Here is an 18,840-nt window from a genome sequence, read left to right on the forward strand (position 1 = left end):
TAAAAAAATTTGCTGCACATTTGTGAATACTGACTTCTGGTGAGGAGGACTGATGTATACTCACCGTAATAATACTTCTGCATCATGATATCCAATGGGATGAACTGGGATTTTGGGAATCCCTACACCTTCATTAACTTTATACCTGAAAGTGTACTCTGAGAAACCAGAACAAAATGTCAAGTTTATAGTGCTCTTAGGTATAGTTTAGTTCCACCAAACTGGAACTACTTTTGAACAGTGCAGTGATACAGTAGCCACAAGCATGCATCAATTTTTTAATTGTTACACAATTTCTTTGATATTGCTTCTAGGAACCAAAATGTAATGACAGGACCACAAACCCAATACTGCATCTGCCCAGCTGTGTTAAAGAAACCCCCACATTTGATGCAAGGTTAGATTTGCTGTCCATCCGTATTATTACATATCCTCAAAGCTGACTGTGGGATAAGCAAGCTGGTGTGTGAGGTGAAGACAGCCCCTGTGCAGCCTGTTGACAAGCTGCAGAAGTCAGCCACAGATGCGTTTGCCTATGGTGAAGACAATGTGTCTCTGAACCTGGTGGGCCAGACACACACCATCTATCCTGTTTTTTCAGTATGATGTTGTCTTATGCACCCAACAATGGTCACACAAGCCAGTGAGCTTTCCAGAAGCACCCCTGTGTTCCCTTGACAGGACTGGTAGGCACCTTAGTTCAGACTGAGTTCAGGATGCCTACAAGGACAAGGCAAGCCCATGGTGCCAAGTTTCAAAAGGCTCCAGGCTTTGGTTATTTTTAATACAGAAATTTTTCTCCCTTTAAAAAGGATGCTAAACTGGTTTTCTGTTTGGAATTTAGGATCAGCAAGAAAACATACCTCCAAGCAAAGCTATTACTCCCCTTTGATGGTAGACTATAATCTCTTTTAAACTGGTCCTCTCGAGAAATGTGGATTTTTTAAAATGGCTATAAATTCTCAGCCATTTTCTACTGCTTCACAGTCTGTAAACCTACATGGCCTGCTTCTCTAAGAGTTACGAGGCTGGGATCATACAAAGAGACTTTCCTAAAAATGTACTTGCCTTGCCTAACTCAAAAGCAACCACATGAAATGACATATAGGTAGAATGTAGTCTGCAATAGGAAAATTAACTCCTGCTAAAAATAATCTTAAACAGATTTTTTTCTTTGTATCTACACTGAAAATAGATTAATTTCTAGTGCCACAATAACTTTCAGCACCAGTTTATGAAGTACTTAATGGCCCAGGGTACAGATATTTCACTCACCTTTTGCAGGATAACCTGGTGTTAGAGGATCCCCAGCTCCATTCAGGTTTAACACATTCCCACGCTGGGCTCCTCCGCCTGGAAGGTTCCAGCCATCTGGGTAAACACCTACTCCCGGGGCACAGTAGTCAGCAGGGTCTGAATAAAGTATGATCCCTTGGGCTCCTGCTAATATGGCATTTTTAACCTGTGAAATGATTTGTTCTTAAGAAATGCCTTTTGTATTTTTTAAATGAAGTAATAAATCTGAATGTTGCAATTTACTTCCATGGGGACATAGCTTTAGAAGTTGCATATGTGGACGAATGAAAATGACCATGGACTCAGCAGAACAAAGCAAAGTGAAACACAGTATGTTCATTATTTGTGTCACACCTTTAGTCGTAGCTCAAGGCTATGAAATAAAGCACAGCACATAAAATTGAGGCACAAAAACTGACCACTATCTCCACTGCCCCACCACCACCAATTTCGTCAGAACTGTTGTCTAAAGTCAGAAGAGTTCGTTATTCAATCTCTGTGCATCAGAGTTCTTGTCAAATGCTTACTTCTTCAAAATACTGCAGTTCTGTGCATGAAAAGTATTAAAAGCCTTGGCTCTACAGACTACTCCGTTCCTTAAACTAATCTCTTGCAAGAACTGCCTAAGGAGTTTGCAGTCATCTCAGTCTCAGGAGATCAATGCATCCATCTGTTTTTATTGTTTTGGAAGTTATTCTTAGAATGCGGTCACAAAGGATACATTGCAGGCTTCCTTCTGCTCATATGTTCCAACTTACAGCCCCCAACAACTGCCGCCGGCTCTACCGTGAGCAGTGTCTGACCTACAGAGGAAAAAATAAAACACAACCCTTACTTTGTTTCCTCTGAAGATCTTCCCATATCTGGCAATGACAATCTTTCCTGTACAGTTTATTCCCAGTTCACGCTCCAGTTTAAAATAATCTTCAGTGCGGCCGTAATTCACATATACGACATCTGCCTGCACGGAAAAGAAAAGCAGTTTCATGGCAACTGGTGATCCAACAAACAAAATATCTGTTTTCAGAAATACACAGTTTTATGCAGTATGTATGATATAGTTGCTTCTTTACATTTCTGCAAATGAGTACCAGTGCCCATAAAAACAACAATAAACAATTTCCGTAATATTCTATAGGGAGCCTTGGCTCAAACTGCTGACCTTTCTATATTATCCTGCACTGAACAGCAGCTCTATAAATTGAGGTTGGAAACTAAACCAATGTACTTTGCTAAACCAACAAAATTCTGTGGCCATGAAAAAATAGTAGTATTCCTTGCATACACAAACACTCACTATATTTCATTCATCTATGCAATGCAATGTTGTCCCTGACTTGTTCCTCCATGATGAATTATCAGATTAAGTGAGGGACTTTTGTAGCCTTTGAAGACATTCATTTAATCCAAAATGTCTTCCAAATTGATTTATATATTGCTATTTCTACTTAAGACTTATGCAAGTCCCCTCCGGGTGACTCGGTAATGTGGTGAATCTGAGGTGTATCCAACATTTTCCATTAAGGCAAAAGGTTTTCAGTTTTATGTGATTCAGATTTCTAGCAATTTGAGAATATTTTTTTTTCTAATAGGAGACATCTAACCTTTGCATAATATGTGGCCTAACTGTCCTTACCTTACCTGTTCCCTTAAACTAATGGTTAATTAACACTACAACAAGAAATATTTTGAGAAATTGGAGCAATCCATCCCATCAAGTGTTTTGCAAAATATGACTTCAGCTAATAATACTCTTTTTTTTTTTCTTACCTCTGGCACTCCTTGTGCTGAAAAAGCATTATATGGTGGCAGGATACCAGTAACATTTTCGTACCCCTGTGGACGTGGTTCAAACAATGATGTATTGAAAATCTATGAATAAATAACAGAAGTCTGGTCAAACCCTCTACCTCCAGGCATGAGTTTGTACACTAAGCTTGCTTATTGAAAATGATATGCTAGTTTCCATAAATTGTTAGCAAAAAATGCAATTCTAACTATCATGTATAAGTTCAAACAAAAAAACAGCTAGGGATACACAGTTGAATATTTATAACAGAATGCAGACCACTTGTCAGAAGATGCTCATAGTTTACTGCCTGAGCCTAAGCAAAGTAGCTGAAAATTGCCAGGAGGTGGTGACAATAAAAAGACACCTCATTCATCTGCACCATCACAAGTATTTTTTGTGATCACTCCCACATGTAATACTACTCCTCCCTTCACCTCTTTGCTAGCTGTGCTCCAGTTAAACACATTGCCTTTCATCACTGTCTATTGTAACACTCATGTTGCTTCAATGTTCACATCTACTCTTTGTCACCATGTGCGATGATAGCTGAGAGACTGTGTTAGGGATTTTCTGGAAAAATTTCTCAATTCTTCCACCTCTAAGCTCATGTCACCCCCAAGCACATATTCCTCAGTTTCTGCCAGGGCTCTTCATCCAGGCCTATGTGCTACGATGCCTCTCTAGCAGTCCCATCTGCTCTCCTCACTCAGGCTGCTTGTCAGATTTTACATCTACTTCTTTAATTCCCCTGGGTGTACAAAATGGAGAAGGTGTCCGTAGACCAGCAGTTCATTACTACTTCCAGCACTAATTTAGGAGACACTGCAGGAATCCAGAAGGATCACAGCAAATGAAACAAGGCAGTACTTCATACAATGAATAGTATCTGTGTGGGATTCCTTAGCTCAGCATGTTGTGGAAGCAACAAGTGTATAGATGTTCAGGCAGCATTTGGATAGGTACTTGGAGGAGAGATCTAACAAGGGTTACTAACTGGATAAATACTTGGAAAAGAGGCCTAATGAGAATTCTTTAAGAGACTAATTGTGTCACATTCAGAGAAGCCCTGAGCTGAAAACAGCTAAACACCTGAAGAGTTGCACACCCAAATACATATCTTTGTTCTTAAACTCCCTGTGCATCCACTTAAGGCTGTTTATGGAAACAGGATATTGGCCTAGATGTATCCTTAATCTGAACCAGTATGGACATTCTTATACCTTATGGTCTACTGGTGTTAATCACAGCCTCCCCACACATCCTCTAAGTACGAGGCACTGAGATTTCAGCTGCTCTGCTCTGTTCCACTGCGTAGTCTGGAAAACCATTTATAAATATGAGTTCCCTTTGCAATGGATTTTTTATCATATTGTAACCTGTACGCTGGGATGAGTGGGTGGGAACACAGAGTAAGACACTATTTCTTTAAAGAAGTCTTACATAAATATGGTTTGATCACCTCATTCCCCTGATCATCAATTACTGAGATGTAGTTTGGCTGCTTTTCATTTGGGTACGAAAGCAGCACATCATAATGAACAAGTTCTGCTGAATCCAGTCCAAATTCCTTCCACTGGCCTTGAATTTGTTTGGCAAGAAGAAGATTCTGTTCAGTTCCTGCGAGGTGAGGCAACTTGGTAAATGAGCTAGAATAAAACAGAAAATTGCTAGTAAGCAGCTAATGCAGAGAAGCACAATAATGAACTCGAATCAGTGTGTATAAAGCATATCTTCAAGCAACATGCATGGAAAGTAAGGTCTTATACTTAAGGTCTCAGCTGTATAACATGGTTGTTTATCAGTCTGTAACAGCATAAGCAGAAAATGTATTCAGAGCAGAGGATTTTTCCTGCGGCCTTAAGATAACTCAGCTGAACCTTTCTCTTTGCATAACAGAAATAGCCACAACTACACACAAGCAATGAAAACAGTATCAAAGACATGCAGCAAAATAATATGAACAGTATGCAAGAGGCAGAAATAACTACACGTTCAGAAAGGAGCCCTCCAAATAATTCTGGTATCTGATGATGGTTTTGCACATTGTTGGCATAACATGTACTATTAAGTTTAACTTGAAAACCATTATGTCAAACTATCTGCACAGATTTGTTCTTTTGTTCTTAATCAAAACCCTGAATAATAAAAGCCTTTTTAACAACATTTGCATCCAGATCACACATAGCACATAACAGTCACAAACAATATCCATCCTCTCTGGGCTACCCTACACGATTTTGTTTGGCCCACTGAATAAACGAGTTATGGTGAACGCTGATGAGTCAGCTCGGTACCAAGCACCAGCTTCAGATTCCCAACAGGCTACTTGCTAATGGCTGCCCAGCGGCTGTCAGATGCCATTATTTAGTGATACCAAGTACCATGATTAGTATCACTTCAACCTGTCCATTCGGTTCAGCCTATTTTCAACCCAGGTAACAGCTCGTTCTTCAGTATGCACTTCCTCAGCTTCCAAATGAGAATGCTGTGGGAGAGGATGTTCAAAGCCTTGTTAACATCTCCACTGATACCAGTGGAGCCAGTCACTTCCTTAGAGAAGACAGTCACCCTGACCAGTAGTGGGTTTTTTTTATATTTACAAGCAGTAAATAAATGCTGACTGTTCCTAACTATCTTCGCATCCTTCATGTGTTTGGAAAGAGAATCCAGAAGGATGTTTGGTCACCCTTCCAGGGACTGAAGTGAAGCTGACCAGCCCACAGTCCTCCCAGGTTGTCCTGCTTGCCTTAAAGATGGGCACAACATCAGCCTTTCCCAGCCACCAGGGATCTCCTTCAATCACCACAACTTCTCATAGACAGCAGCCTTGCAACCATAACATCCAGGTCTTTCATGTGAACCCCACCAGGGGCCCTGGATTTGGATATATCTAGGTTTCTTATGTAGACCACAACCTTCTGCTCTCTGCTGTTGTCTTTCCCTTTCTTTAAACTGTGTGGGTACACAGCGAGGTCCGGAAGCAACCTTTGCCAAAGCTTGTTTCCTGTTTTCTTCTTGCACTTTAATTCTCTAAGAACTGTTTTAAGTACTCCAGTTTAAATACTACATATGCCATTAGGAAAAATATACTGAACAGCACACGATGCCTTTTTTCAGTTTTACACTTCCAAACAGTTTCATCCTTTCCAGAGCTATGATTCGATGCTAAGGTCAAGGTGCCTGCATTTTCTAAGACTCACAGTTTGTTTTCTCCACTTGATAAAAGCAGAGTTAGTAGTTTAAAAAACTAAGAACATGGATCAAAATTCTCAAGTTCACATTTTTTATGCTTTCAACAAACTTCTTGTATGGTGTATTAATATAATTTTTCTGCAGTTACCGCTTTTTATTTGAATTTAGGAAAAAACCACAGTATGAAGTATCTGGCCCATTATCAAAGCAAGCCAACAAGCCGGACACCATTAATATCCTACGGCCAAGAAACTTTTGTGTAATTGCAGAGGTATTTCATGCTGTCACCAATCTCACAGTTGCCTAGACTCTCACTCAAACGTAAACCTCAGGAACTCTCCAATCTACAGAGATCACAAATGCAAATTAAGGTAAGGCCTATAAAGTTAAAAAGCCAATTGATGTTAGAAATGAAACCTTTTGGTTTACAAATAAATATACAGAAATCAAATTTGTCAGCAACCCTTTGATGTTTATGATGCAGCTGCTGACACATGCTGAATACCAATGTGTTACTAACCAGAGGTTATATTTGTTTACCTTTTGTGTGAATATATTTGTTGCTCTGTAGAAGATATAAATGTGCACAACAATGATTATTTTTTTAATTTCCAGTGAAACAGACAGCAAAACAAGAGGATATTTCTACATCCATAACATTGTAGACGTTCTGAAAGAACTGCATGTATGCACTAGGATGCAAAACAGTATATTTAATGTCAATTGCACCATGCAAGACTTAAGCAGCTATACACACAGACTGCACTTGGACAGGGCCCTTCACCTTCTGAAACAGAAGACAGGGTATAATGGGATCTCAAGCACCCAATTAGCAGCACAATATCCAATACAGCCACACTAAAGGGATTATCAGTTGTCACTATACATGCAGCTCAGTGCCCTGCAAACTTGGTAGCATTTTTAATGCTACATTTTAAATACATTCATTTTCTACTTATACTAGCTGCTCAAATGGAAAGTTTAAGGAGTTACTGGACAGATTATCAATCAACTATAATTAATAGTAGTGTATCCCAAATACAATAAAATCATCTCAGTGTGAGGCAAAGAAAATTAATCCAATGTTAGAGTTTCAGACACTTGTAAGGAAAAACCAGTTATATTGCATTAAATCAAGACTATGGAAAACTAAAATAAAAAAGCATGGTAAGCACTGGTATTGCCCTCAAGTAATGCAGCTTGAGGGAAGTATATTTAACAGTACCACCACTCCAAAAAGTAACTTAAAAATGGGGAGGGGGGAACAGAAGGGTTGTGGCTCTCTCCCTTCTCCTTCCTCCAGATATTCTGTACAAACCAAATACTTCCAAAGCATCTTAACAGCTCTGCTTTCAGAGGCTGTTCCTTGGAGCTGATGTTATCACTTTCTGTCTTTTGTGACGGATAAAATTATTCAAAAACCAAGATGCACAGGGCTTACCGAAGGAATTGCCTGATGTTTTCTGCTTTCATTTCAGCCACAAGTTTGTGTCTCACATTTTGATAGACATCTGAAGGGTTGGGGTTTTTTTCTGTCGGTTTTGTAAACCATCCTGAAACACATTTGAAAAGCTTCCTACTTAGCAAGCACACCAGTCCGCACATGTTTGAGCCCATGTGCAACCTGAAGTACTGAACAGCATCATTAAAAGTGTGAGGATGAACAGGGCTTAGAGCACCCTCTGTCAGTGTTTGCTGGGTCAAACACAGAAGTGAAACAGAAAAGTAAAATATACTTCATTGACTGAATTGCCAAAAAAGTGACATAATTAGAAGAGCACAGCCTAAATCTCTGGTAAATACTGTCATGGTTTTGGCTGGGACAGAGTTAATTTTCTTTCTAGTAGCTGGTACAGTGCTGTGCTTTGGACTTAGTATGAGAATAATGTTGATAACACACTGATGTTTTAGTTGTTGCTGGGTAGTGCTTGTACTAGTCAAGGACTTTTCCAGCTCCCCATGCTCTGCCAGGGGCACAAGAAGCTGGGAGAGGACACAGCCAAGAGAGCTGATCCAAACTGGCCAAAGGGATATTCCATACCATACGACATCATGCTCAGTATATTAACTGGGGGGAGTTGGCCGGGGGAAGCAGCAATCGTGACTCAGGGACCAGTGATGCTGGTCAGCGCGTGGTGAGTGTTTGCATCACTTGTGGTTTGGGTTTTTCCCCCCTCCTGAGGTTTCATTTCTCTCTCTTGTTACTTTCCTTTTCATTATATTATTATTGTTGTTGTTGTTATCATTACTATTATTTTTTTAAATTTATTTTAATTATTAAATTGTTCTTATCTCAAGCCACGTGTTTCCTTATTTTGGCTCTTCCAATTCTCTCCCCCATCCCACTGGTGTGGGGTGAGTAAGCGAGCAGCTGCGTGGTGCTTAGTTGCTGACTGGGGCTAAACCATGACAAAACAGTCTCCTTTTTAAGGTAGATTCAGCTCTCATTAATTTTAAACTAGAGTTTAAATTCTCAATCAACTATTTGCTGTGGGAGGATTGAACTCCTGATACTCATGGTGAACTTCTGTTATTTGATTTATACATGTATTTAAAAATATGTGCATAAGCATATTTAAAGTGAAGGTCTAGGATTCAACAGCCACCCTGCCAGCATTAGAATAGCTACAGATTTGGGGAAGGGTGGGGTTTTATTTAATAATTAAAGGAATAAAGTTAACTGTGACCCTAGTCCGTTTTAAAAAGTTAAATATTTTTCAGTTGCCATAAATCTGAAAGGAGAGAGTATATCAACTATATGAATCTGCCTTTAAAAAACAAAACAACAAAAACCAAATCCTTTTACTATTACAGCTAGAAAATCCCAAGCTGGGAAATTTTAATAATAAAGCCAAGTATATATGCTGAACATACACAATACATACGCCCTGTTAGATTTAAATGCAATTGTAGTAACACTCTGGCCAACAGTGTTACTGGATCAGACCAAAGGTCCATCTTTCCCAGTATCCTGTTTTGGAGTGTGGCCAAAAGATGATGCTCAGGGAAATGTGTAAGAATAGCACAAGCATCAGAAATTTGCAGCTCAGGGATCTCCTAAATCAGACTAATGTTTCTTATATTCAATAGCCCTCATGGATTTTTCTTTCATGCTTTAGCCTTAGGTGTGTTCTACAACACAAGTTTAAAAAGGGCAGATGCAGACATGCAATTTTAGTTTTAAAATCAAATGCTGCAAGTGACTGCAGAGAAGAACCTAATGTTCTAGTGAAGTTCATTGTACATGATGGAAAATTCAGCAACTCCACTCTTGGCTGTCAGTCAAAACTCCTCCTCCTGTACATTCTGCCCTTAATTTCTAAAATAGCAACTGAATAGGAGCATTTAAATAGATCTTCAGTAAAAATCAGTAAATAAAAATTAAAATTTAAAAAAAACAATCCTGGAGGTTTTGCAATCACAGGATTCTCAAACCCTTCTATTAACCTCTCCTCTTTGAACGTCTGACTGCCGTTACGGGAAGATGCCAATTTACCGGGGCTCATCTTGGACTGAAGTATGCAGCCATTACATTCCCCACTCCCTGAAGACCAAAACTGCTAGAGAGAACAACCTCTTAGAAAAACAGTGGGACAAGTATTTTATAACGTCCCTCAAAAGCAGTAAAAGCTCCCTGATGGTGAGTTAATCACAACAAGAGTCACACCTAAGTATCTGCAGAGGGCAAAGGCTGCGGGCTGAGCCCCGGTGGCTCTGTACTCACCTGCAAGAAAGCCCAGCAAGAAACAGCCCAGCAGCCCGGGGCAGCCTAGCCATGTGCAGAGGGTGGCTTTGCTCCTGGCCATACCGGCACTGGTGGCCGGCAGCTCTGCAGGCAGCGAGGAGGGCAGGCAAGCAGCTGTCTTCCTCCTGCTCCTCCTCCTCCTCCCTCTCCTCCTCCTCCCACCCTCAGCCCCAGGCCTGCCCTGGCTTCTGTGATTCTCAGCTCTCCTCCTGCCTAACCAGCCTTAATCCCTGAATGATGATGATATGATTTTCTGAGTGCAATAAAACACTTCCATTTCTTAGTCTCACCCCACAAGACAGCTTGTGTCTAGCTCCATGTGTATCTCTGTAACAAATATGCAGCTAGACTCTGCAGCAAGCAGTGTGTAACTACTAATTTAAAGGCTAATTTCTATTAATTATCAGGACACTCTGGTTTTGAAAGTTCCTCTTTTAGGCTTAATCACAATCAGTTATTTGTTCCTGTGGAAGTGGCTAAGAGATGAAATGAAGGGAAAACTTGTTTTCTCTTTACCAAGGAAGTTCTGAATCGCTCCCCTTTGTAGCCTGTGGTTACATTAATCCTTGGCAAGTGATGAATACTTAGGGCAGCTCAGACTACAATTTAGATTAGCCAATGGGGACACTTCCAGACATCATCCAATTTGCAACTGGGAAAACTTGCAAAATTATTTCCTCTCTTTTCTAGCTTTTTACATTTTGGCTTACAAGGTTATTAGGATCAAGTTTTCCTAGTCTAATTCAGCCAAAGCCATCAGTATCTCATGGGAAAAGACAGAACTTCAGCCCAAGGAATACTCAAGATGCTTTCATAGAATCAAAGGATCCTCGTATTTTGTACAAACTTACCCTGGCCCTGCACATCGCTCCCTGCTGGTGAGCTCCTGCATGGCTGCACAGAAGCCAAGGCTGATTTTTCTGGAACTGAGGACCTGCCTATCTGAGACCAGTTAGCTGGCTGAAAGGAGGAAAGCTCCTCTGGGAGCCTGGACATGATCTGAGTTCTTACCACTCACTCCCAAAAAAGTCTAAGGTAGACAGATCTTGTGAAAGAAATGGTAGTGCTCCAAGTACCAAAACTTTCTTAAATAGACGAGGTTGAGCTGAAAATATTCAGGAACAGCCGAAAAGGCTGGTTAATGCCTAATTACTTCATTAAGGCTTTTCAGAGATTAGCGAACTACACCACTTGGGTTTTCTGCACCAGTCCCAGCCACTGTCTTAAGCATACGTCTGGATGTCTTTGTTCAAATGATAAGCACGTCCAGTTTTGAGATCTTTTTTTCTGTCATTTCCCAACTGCTTGTAAGCCGTCACAAATTCTGAACAGCAAGGACTTTTCACACCAACATCTCACTTGACAGATACAGACCAGATGGAATTCCACCTACAGAACTTATAAAGAATGAGCATATTGATGTATTATTAGCACTTATACAGCACCACAGGTGTAGGGCTGGCACATAATAGACAGTAAAGTGACAAGGGCTTTTGTAGATTACTATCTAAATTAGGCCTCACATGATGATAACATCAGTGGAGAAAGAAGGTAAGAATAGCAAAAGCGAGAAAGCATGAAATGTATTTATTTCTATGCCTACATCTTTTTAAAGTGATAAGGCCATCAGCAATTCTGAGATTGAACAATACCAATAACCAAGTGGTTTCTACCTCTTAAAATACAGTCCTAGTCCTATTAGTTATTAGTTGAGGAATGTTCTTACATTCCATGAATTGGCCACTGGTGGAATACATTATGTTCCATTCAAAGGCATGTATAACATATAGTATCTATCCATGCTTTGAATCACATGAGCTCCACAACAGGACAGGGACAGGAAATAAGATGAAAAATCTCATGGGTTGAGATAAAGAGAGGGACATCACTTGCCAGTTACCATCATAGACAAAACAGACTTGACTTAGGGAAAAATAATTTATTGCAAATTAAAATAGGCTTGGGTAATGAGAAACAAAGACAACAATTAAAACAACATCTGCTCCCACATCACACCTGATTTTTTTCAGCTCAATCTTACTTCTCCACTCCTGACTCCTCCATGCCATAGAGCTGCCATAGACGACACAGGAGGCCTCCTGGGATCAGGCCAGATACCCAGGATATCTAAAGTGCACTAACTCTAAGCACTTGAATTATTCTGTACAGAGAGTGTTCAGTTCCTAACAGAAAAATACCCAGTGCTGTTTGGGAGCTCGGGGAGTGTCTGGGACCATTAGACAGAGCAAACATGAACAGGGCAGCACTTACATGAGCCCTGCCCTGTTCTGTGCAGCGGCTACAGGCCAGGTGAGGCTTCTCACACCACCTAAAGTGATACTGCAGAGCCTGTGTTCAGACAACTGACTCCTGCTCTGTGCAGCCAGGTGTGAGCTGACTGTCCACAAATGGAGCCCGTGGAGTCCCAGGCGCTACAACGGGAATTAAAGTCAGTATTTAGTGCCATTTCAGATGCCTTGCTGTAGCCCACCTGGGCATGCATTTCTCCCAGGTCCAGTATTCTGCCAGTTTCATGTCCAGTCATAAGATATTGTCTACCTGGACTTCTCCAAGGCTTTTGAGATGGTTCCCCACAGCCTCCTTCTGGAGAAATTAATGCATTATGGCCTAGACAAGTGGTCTGTGCAGTGGGTGAGGAACTGGCTGACAGGCCGCACCCAAAGGTTGGTGGTAAATGGCTCCTTTTCCAAGTGGCAACCTGTCACTAGTGGGGTCCCCCAGGGATTGATATTGGGCCCGATGTTATTCAACATCTTTATAAGTGATCTGGATAATGGCATCAAGTGTAGCCTGATGAAGTTTGCAGATGACAACAAATCAAGAGGAAAAGTAGTTACTCCAGAAGGGAGAGCTGCTCTGCAGGGAGATCTGGATAGGCTGGAAGAGTGGGCCAGCAAGTACCTTATGAAGTTCAACAAGGAGAAGTGTAAGGTCTTGTACCTGGGAAAACATGAATCCGGGAGTGCAGCACAGACTGGGATGTACCTGGCTGGAGAGCAGCTCTGTGGAAAGGGACCTGGGGGTCCTGGTGGACAGGAATCTCAACATGAGCGAACAGTGTGCTGCTGCGGCCACGAAGGCCAACAGGATGCTGGGTTGCATCAAAAAGGGCATCACCATCAGAGATAAAGAAGTCATTACCCTACTCTACTCAGCACTTGTCAGGCCACACCTGGAGTCCTGTGTCCAGTTCTGGTCCCCTCTGTACAAAAAGGATGTGGACAGGCTGGAAGGGGTCCAGAGAAGGGCCACCAAGATGATCAGAGGACTGGGAAGCTGCCATACAAAGACAGGCTGAGAGAACTGGGTTTGTTCAGCCTTGAGAAAAGAAGGCTTAGAGGGGATCTCATCACCACGGACCAGTACTTAAGGGGTAGCTACAAAGAAGATGGAGGTTCCCTTTTTACAAGGAGTCCCATGGAGAGGACAAGGGGGAATGGACACAAGTTGCTCTTGGGGAGATTCCAACTGGACACCAGAGGGAAATTTTTCACAGTGAGGACAGTCACCATTGGAATAATCTCCCCAGGGAAGTGGTTGACTCAGCCACGTTGGACACCTTCAAGAGTCGTCTGGACAGGGTACTGGGCCATCTTGTCTAGACTGTGCTCTTCCTAGAAAGGTTGGACTGGATGATCCCTGAGGTCCCTTCCAACCTGGGATTCTGTGATTCTGTGATATTAGGCTTTCAGACAGCCAAAGTGGCACCAGGTCAGTATGTTAAACACCTGAGTTGCTCCCCCGTGTTTAGACACCCCATTTATTTGTCTGCACCCTCATGCTGGGCTCCACCTGCCCCTGCCCCAGCCCTGACAGCAAGGAGGAGGCCAAGGGGAGGTGGGGTGGGCTGGGGGCGATGAGGGGCCGTGATGTGACCGAGCCCCTGGCGAGAGGCTGTCCCCACATGGGCAGGAGCAGCAAGTGGCCTCTCCATGTCGGCTGTTTCCCCCGAGGCCCGATTTCTCACCTCTCCCACTGCCCTTGAGTGCACCTGAAGGGCAACAGCCCTTTTTCCTGAGGCAGCTGGGGGCTGGGCCTTCCATCAGCCCCTGGCACCCCATTCCCCCGCTCTAGAGCAGCTCTGTCACCGCGGGCAGGACGGGGCAGGGGCCGTGTCGCAGGGGGTCAGTCGGTGGCACGGCCGGCCCAGGGAGGCTACAGGAAGGGCTGCGTCGTGAGCCAGCCTAGGCTGGGAGGGCAAAGGCTGAGGTGGGAGGGCAGAGACGGGGGCGGCCGGGGTGGGCTGGGCCGCGGCAGCGAGGCAGGGGCTGCCTCTGGTGCGACAGCTGGTGGCTGCTCCTCCTTTGCCTTCTCAGGCAGGGGGCCCTGAAGAGGACACGAGCAGACCATGGCGCACCCCTGTCCTTGGCCACTCAGCCGGAGAGATCTGAGACTTTCTACAAGGACACTGACATAAAGAAAAGGAATCCAAATAATACCCAGCCGGTGCCACCTTTGAGCCGTCTGCTCCTGGCACCAGCCCCAGCCACGCAGTGGCCATGTCGCGGTGGCAGCAGGCTGGTGGTGGGGTTGGTGACACGGCCACCCCAGACGGGTGCCTCCTGGCTGCCGGGGAGGCGTGGGACTGACAGCCTCGGCCTGAGGATAGGGAGCCCTGGGCAGGGGATGCCCACGGTGGCGGAGGTGGCTGCTCCCCTGGTTTGTATGTATTGCCCTATTTTTCACAGCCTCAGGCCCAGGCAGGGTCACAACTAGATCCTGGCACACCCCCGTCCCCTCCCTCCTCAGCCGCTCAGCCAGAGATTTCTGCAGCTTCCTGCAAAGCCCTTGACCGGAGGACAAGGAAGGACACACAGCCCCAGCCCACACCGCGCCACGGCCTCACAGGCAGCTGGAAGCTCCTCACAGCCACGGACGAGGGGAGCTCCGTGACACCCGCCTTCTCTGTCTGACCCTGACCTCGAAATAGAGTTTCTGAGTTATGAACCCATTGGCTGCTCTTCTGGTTTGTGCGGGGCTTTGGGGAAACCTTTTGGGGCTTCCCTTATTATCCTTATGTCCTTATTGTGTTTATATATGTGTCTGTGTGTATATGTGTAATACATAACGTAAAATATATACAGGTATATAAATACACATTTATACATGTATATACATCTGTGTAAATCAATATATACACACACACCTTTGTATACTCACATATATATATACATAAATGTCTCTATGTACACCTGCATATTGTTCTATATGAGCACATCCTGATCTAAAGGAAGCGGGAGCCTGTCAGAGGGTGCTCTGAGGCCATGTGGGTATGGCGGTTTCAAACATACTGACTGGTCAATCACAGAGCAGTGTGGAAACACGCAGGGCGCGAGACAAGAGTCCCTTACAGATTCACACACAGATGCATATGGCTGTATAATATTTCGACTCTATTACTTTTTAAAAACCATGAAATCAAGTCATTTAATCACACTAGGAATGCTTGATTATCCTGTTTCAATTCCTGCATGGTCTGTGAAGCTGAAGCCTCCTATTTCTGTGGTAGCACACCGGGGTTCCGCAGTCCTCGTATGACTTGTGAACCTATTTTCCCTTACTGCTGATCAGTATTTTCATATCCTACTTGTACTGTATACCTCGACAGATGTGCAGGGCTTCTTCACAGGGCACTGGGTGTCATTCAAACGATGATAAACCCTGAGGACTGTTTTTTGTGCATTTCCAGGACCCCATCCTTTATGACCTAGAGTGCTACATTTTTGTGGGTTGTGCTGGAGACCCTGAATATGCTGCATTGTGTGTCTATTAAAAGTATTGGTAAACCAGCACAGAACAGGCCAAGCAGGCATTAGAGGTGAGACTCGCCTTGTCTCGTTTAGGTACCTACAAGGCCAGTTTCTCACCTTCTGAAGCAGGCTTCCTATTTCAGAAGTCAGGGGTGAGAAATGGGATTTTTAGGCACAAACCATTTCATCTGCTTCAGACATTGATTTAGAATGAAACAAGTTATACCTTAGAAGTGTTTTTTTCTTTTCCTCTCCTCTTTATAGAGTGAGTTTTGGGTGTAACTTGGATATAAGCATGGAAGGGTGAAGCCCAGTGAAATGAACCCCTTTCCTAAGGATATTTTCACAGAGGCACCACCGACTGGCTGAGGAGCTCAGCTGTGGCTGCCGTGGGTCTGTCACGGAGCGGACTGGGACCAGCCATGTCCCGCACGGGGCAGCCCCAGCCTCTCAGCCCTCTTCAGGGCAAAACCATGCCAGCCACAAGTTTCACTCTCATCTCCTCTCTGATTAATGTTGCTGCTTTGCTCTGTGGTCTTCTGTATCCTTCCCGACCCTGGAGGCCCAAGAGAGAGGAGAGAAGGTATCCAGAAGCAAGCTCCGCTATAACTTGTGCCTCTACTTGGGCCAGATAAAAAAGCTAAAAGGCTGTAGGAGTGGCAAGAGGAAAGGGATGTGCTGTGAGGCGGGAGAAGCACGTTGGTGTGGGATCAGGTAAGTCCATAAAGGGATCCTGAGCATGGGCTGAGTGAGGAATCACTTTATTCTTAGGTTGTGGCCTGAAGAAAAGAGCTGGGGGTGTCATCCTCCTGCGGCCAGGCGGAGCTGCAATACAGGAGGCAAAAGCAGCTTGCAGGGTGTGCTTAGGAGAGTGAGAATCTGTATGATAAAGTGGCTAAGCAGGGATCAAAAGGAGCAGGCACAAATCCCACCATCTGCCTTGCAGACCTATGCTTAGCTTTGTGCTTTTGGATCCTGTCTTATCCTGGTGACAATGACTACCATTTGTTTAAGGTTTGGAGCTGGTAATATTGCGTGGGTGGAAAAGAACAGAGATCGTGGGTGCCCTGGACTGATCCATTCATTGGTGGAGATGTTTGAGCAGTTTCGTTGTGTTTCCTTGGCTGTTGGACGGCTCAGAAATGCCAGAGCAAGAGTGAGAGTGTGATATAAATGGCAGGGGAATTTGTTACTCAGAAGAGCCCTAGAGTTACAACATTTCCCTCAGAAAGTGAAGTTCCCTGTAAAAGAATCCTCATTCTGGCTAGGCTGAGGTGCTCTAGTTATTGGCTAATCTGGGCTGATCTTTTCTCTCCTGAACTCCTTCAGGTCTTGTAAACGAGAGAAATATTAACTGGGAAAACAAGTGACAGTCTTCATAAACCAGTCCTGCAAACCTCCCCTGTCATATCCAAGCCCCTGCTCTTCGCTGGCATAGAAAAATAACGAACTTCACAGGTGTATTGCTCGAACAGATTACTGAACAACTGTGCCATCAACTGTTTTCAAGCAGATTTTGTTGTGGTCCTGCTCCAGTGTTGAACAAAGCCACATTCTGTAACCTTCTATTTTCATAAATTTGAAATTTTTTGTTCTTTCCAGCCCTAAATTCTTGAAACTTTTATTATTCTCTTCCACTGAATAAGGGATTATTTACTGCTTCTTTCATGGACCTGTTGGAGCAGGTTCAGAGGAGGCCACAAAAATGATCTGAGGCTGGAGCACCTCTCCTATGAAGAAAAGCTGAGAGTTGGGGTTGTTCAGCCTGGGGAAGAGAAGGCTGTGAGGACACCATATTGCGGCCTTTCAGTACTTAGAGGGGGACTATAGGAAAGATGGGAAGAGACTTTTTAGTAGGGCCTCTTGCGATAGGACAAGGGGCAATAGTTTTAAATTAAAAGAGGGTAGATTCATACTGGATATAAGGAAAAAACTTTTCCCAATGAGGGTGGTGAAGCACTGGCCCAGGTTGCCCAGAGAGGTGGTCGATGCCCCATCCCTGGAAACATTCCAGGTCAGGCTGGCCGGGGCTCTGAGCAACCTGATCTAGCTGAGGGTGTCCCTGCTCACTGCAGGGGGTTGGGCTAGATGGCCTCTAAAGGTCCCTTCCAACCCAAACGATTCTACCGTATGAATTAGTTTGCTATGCTGTGGAGGCCAGTGTAAGGAGTGACATTACTACACAAGAATTTTAGTTGTCCCTCTTGGATCATATTTATTTTATACATAGATATTTCAGAATGGTTGCTGATATATTGCAAAAGTATCCCTGAGTCATCACACCTACACACTTCCTGGGAAGATGAGAAAAACAGCAGATAAAGGCTAAATAAATATCATTCACCCAGGCAAAACAGAAGTTTCCCTAGAATTAAGTTTTCCAAATGAAGAAAGGGAGGATAAAGCTGTCTCCTCATATACTAGCTTTCAGTTACCTCAGTGCCTGGGCTGGAAGCAGGGGTTCTCTTTAGCATTGCTTGCTGCTCCTTTCCTGTCCCCCTCTTTTCGTTTCTGTACTTCCTTTACTTTCTCCCCTTTGCTGGTACTACCAGTTCCAAGATATGCAGCATAAGGAATGCAGTACCTATCCTGCATGTTCACTGTTGCCTGGGTCTCGGGGCATGGCCTAAATAACCTACTATATACATTACTAAATCACAAAGCCGAAGTTGTAGTATTATGTCTTACAAACACTCCTTAAAACAACTGGAGGTAGAGAAAAATTATCCTGACATGGTGAGATCTGAAGTACAGCATGCCTGGAATGCAAAGACATACCTGTGAGGAGGTGGAAGAAGCTGCTCCAAACCACAACGCATCTCACTCTGAGCTGTCACTGAGTGTCTCACTGAGGAGCCAAGGAGAGAGCTCAGAGCTGTTAAGACAATCAGTATCCCATAAGACTCATCTCGCTTTGAGTCACTTCCTGACCAAATAAAAATCCCATCTATCAGCTGCCCTATTTCTTTTTTAATGGGGCTTTTCCTGTTAGAACTAAGGTATTATCAGTGTGAGATACTGCTAAGACCGCTCCTCTGATAATA

General features: G+C 43.6%; 1 protein-coding gene across 3 annotated transcripts in view; it reads right to left on the reverse strand.

Moving 5' to 3' along the window:
* NAALAD2 (N-acetylated alpha-linked acidic dipeptidase 2) overlaps window positions 1-10,140 on the reverse strand; it is a 34,750-nt gene extending 24,610 nt beyond the window's left edge. The window contains exons 1-7 of one of the 3 annotated variants that reach the window (XM_064441384.1): window positions 10,005-10,140; window positions 7,722-7,833; window positions 4,548-4,734; window positions 3,067-3,168; window positions 2,132-2,257; window positions 1,276-1,462; window positions 65-158 (exon numbers count right to left, since the gene is read on the reverse strand). In XM_064441384.1, the coding sequence (XP_064297454.1) occupies window positions 65-158; window positions 1,276-1,462; window positions 2,132-2,257; window positions 3,067-3,168; window positions 4,548-4,734; window positions 7,722-7,833; window positions 10,005-10,086 (890 nt within the window). In that variant the 5' untranslated portion in view covers window positions 10,087-10,140. Of the gene's footprint in view, window positions 1-64; window positions 159-1,275; window positions 1,463-2,131; window positions 2,258-3,066; window positions 3,169-4,547; window positions 4,735-7,721; window positions 7,834-10,004 lie in introns of those variants that run through there. The other 2 variants (XM_064441385.1, XM_064441386.1) reach the window with 2 other exon arrangements.
* Window positions 10,141-18,840: the final 8,700 nt, after the last annotated feature.

Source organism: Phalacrocorax carbo, chromosome 1 (genome assembly GCF_963921805.1).
Source record: "Phalacrocorax carbo chromosome 1, bPhaCar2.1, whole genome shotgun sequence".
Lineage (NCBI taxonomy): Eukaryota > Metazoa > Chordata > Aves > Suliformes > Phalacrocoracidae > Phalacrocorax > Phalacrocorax carbo.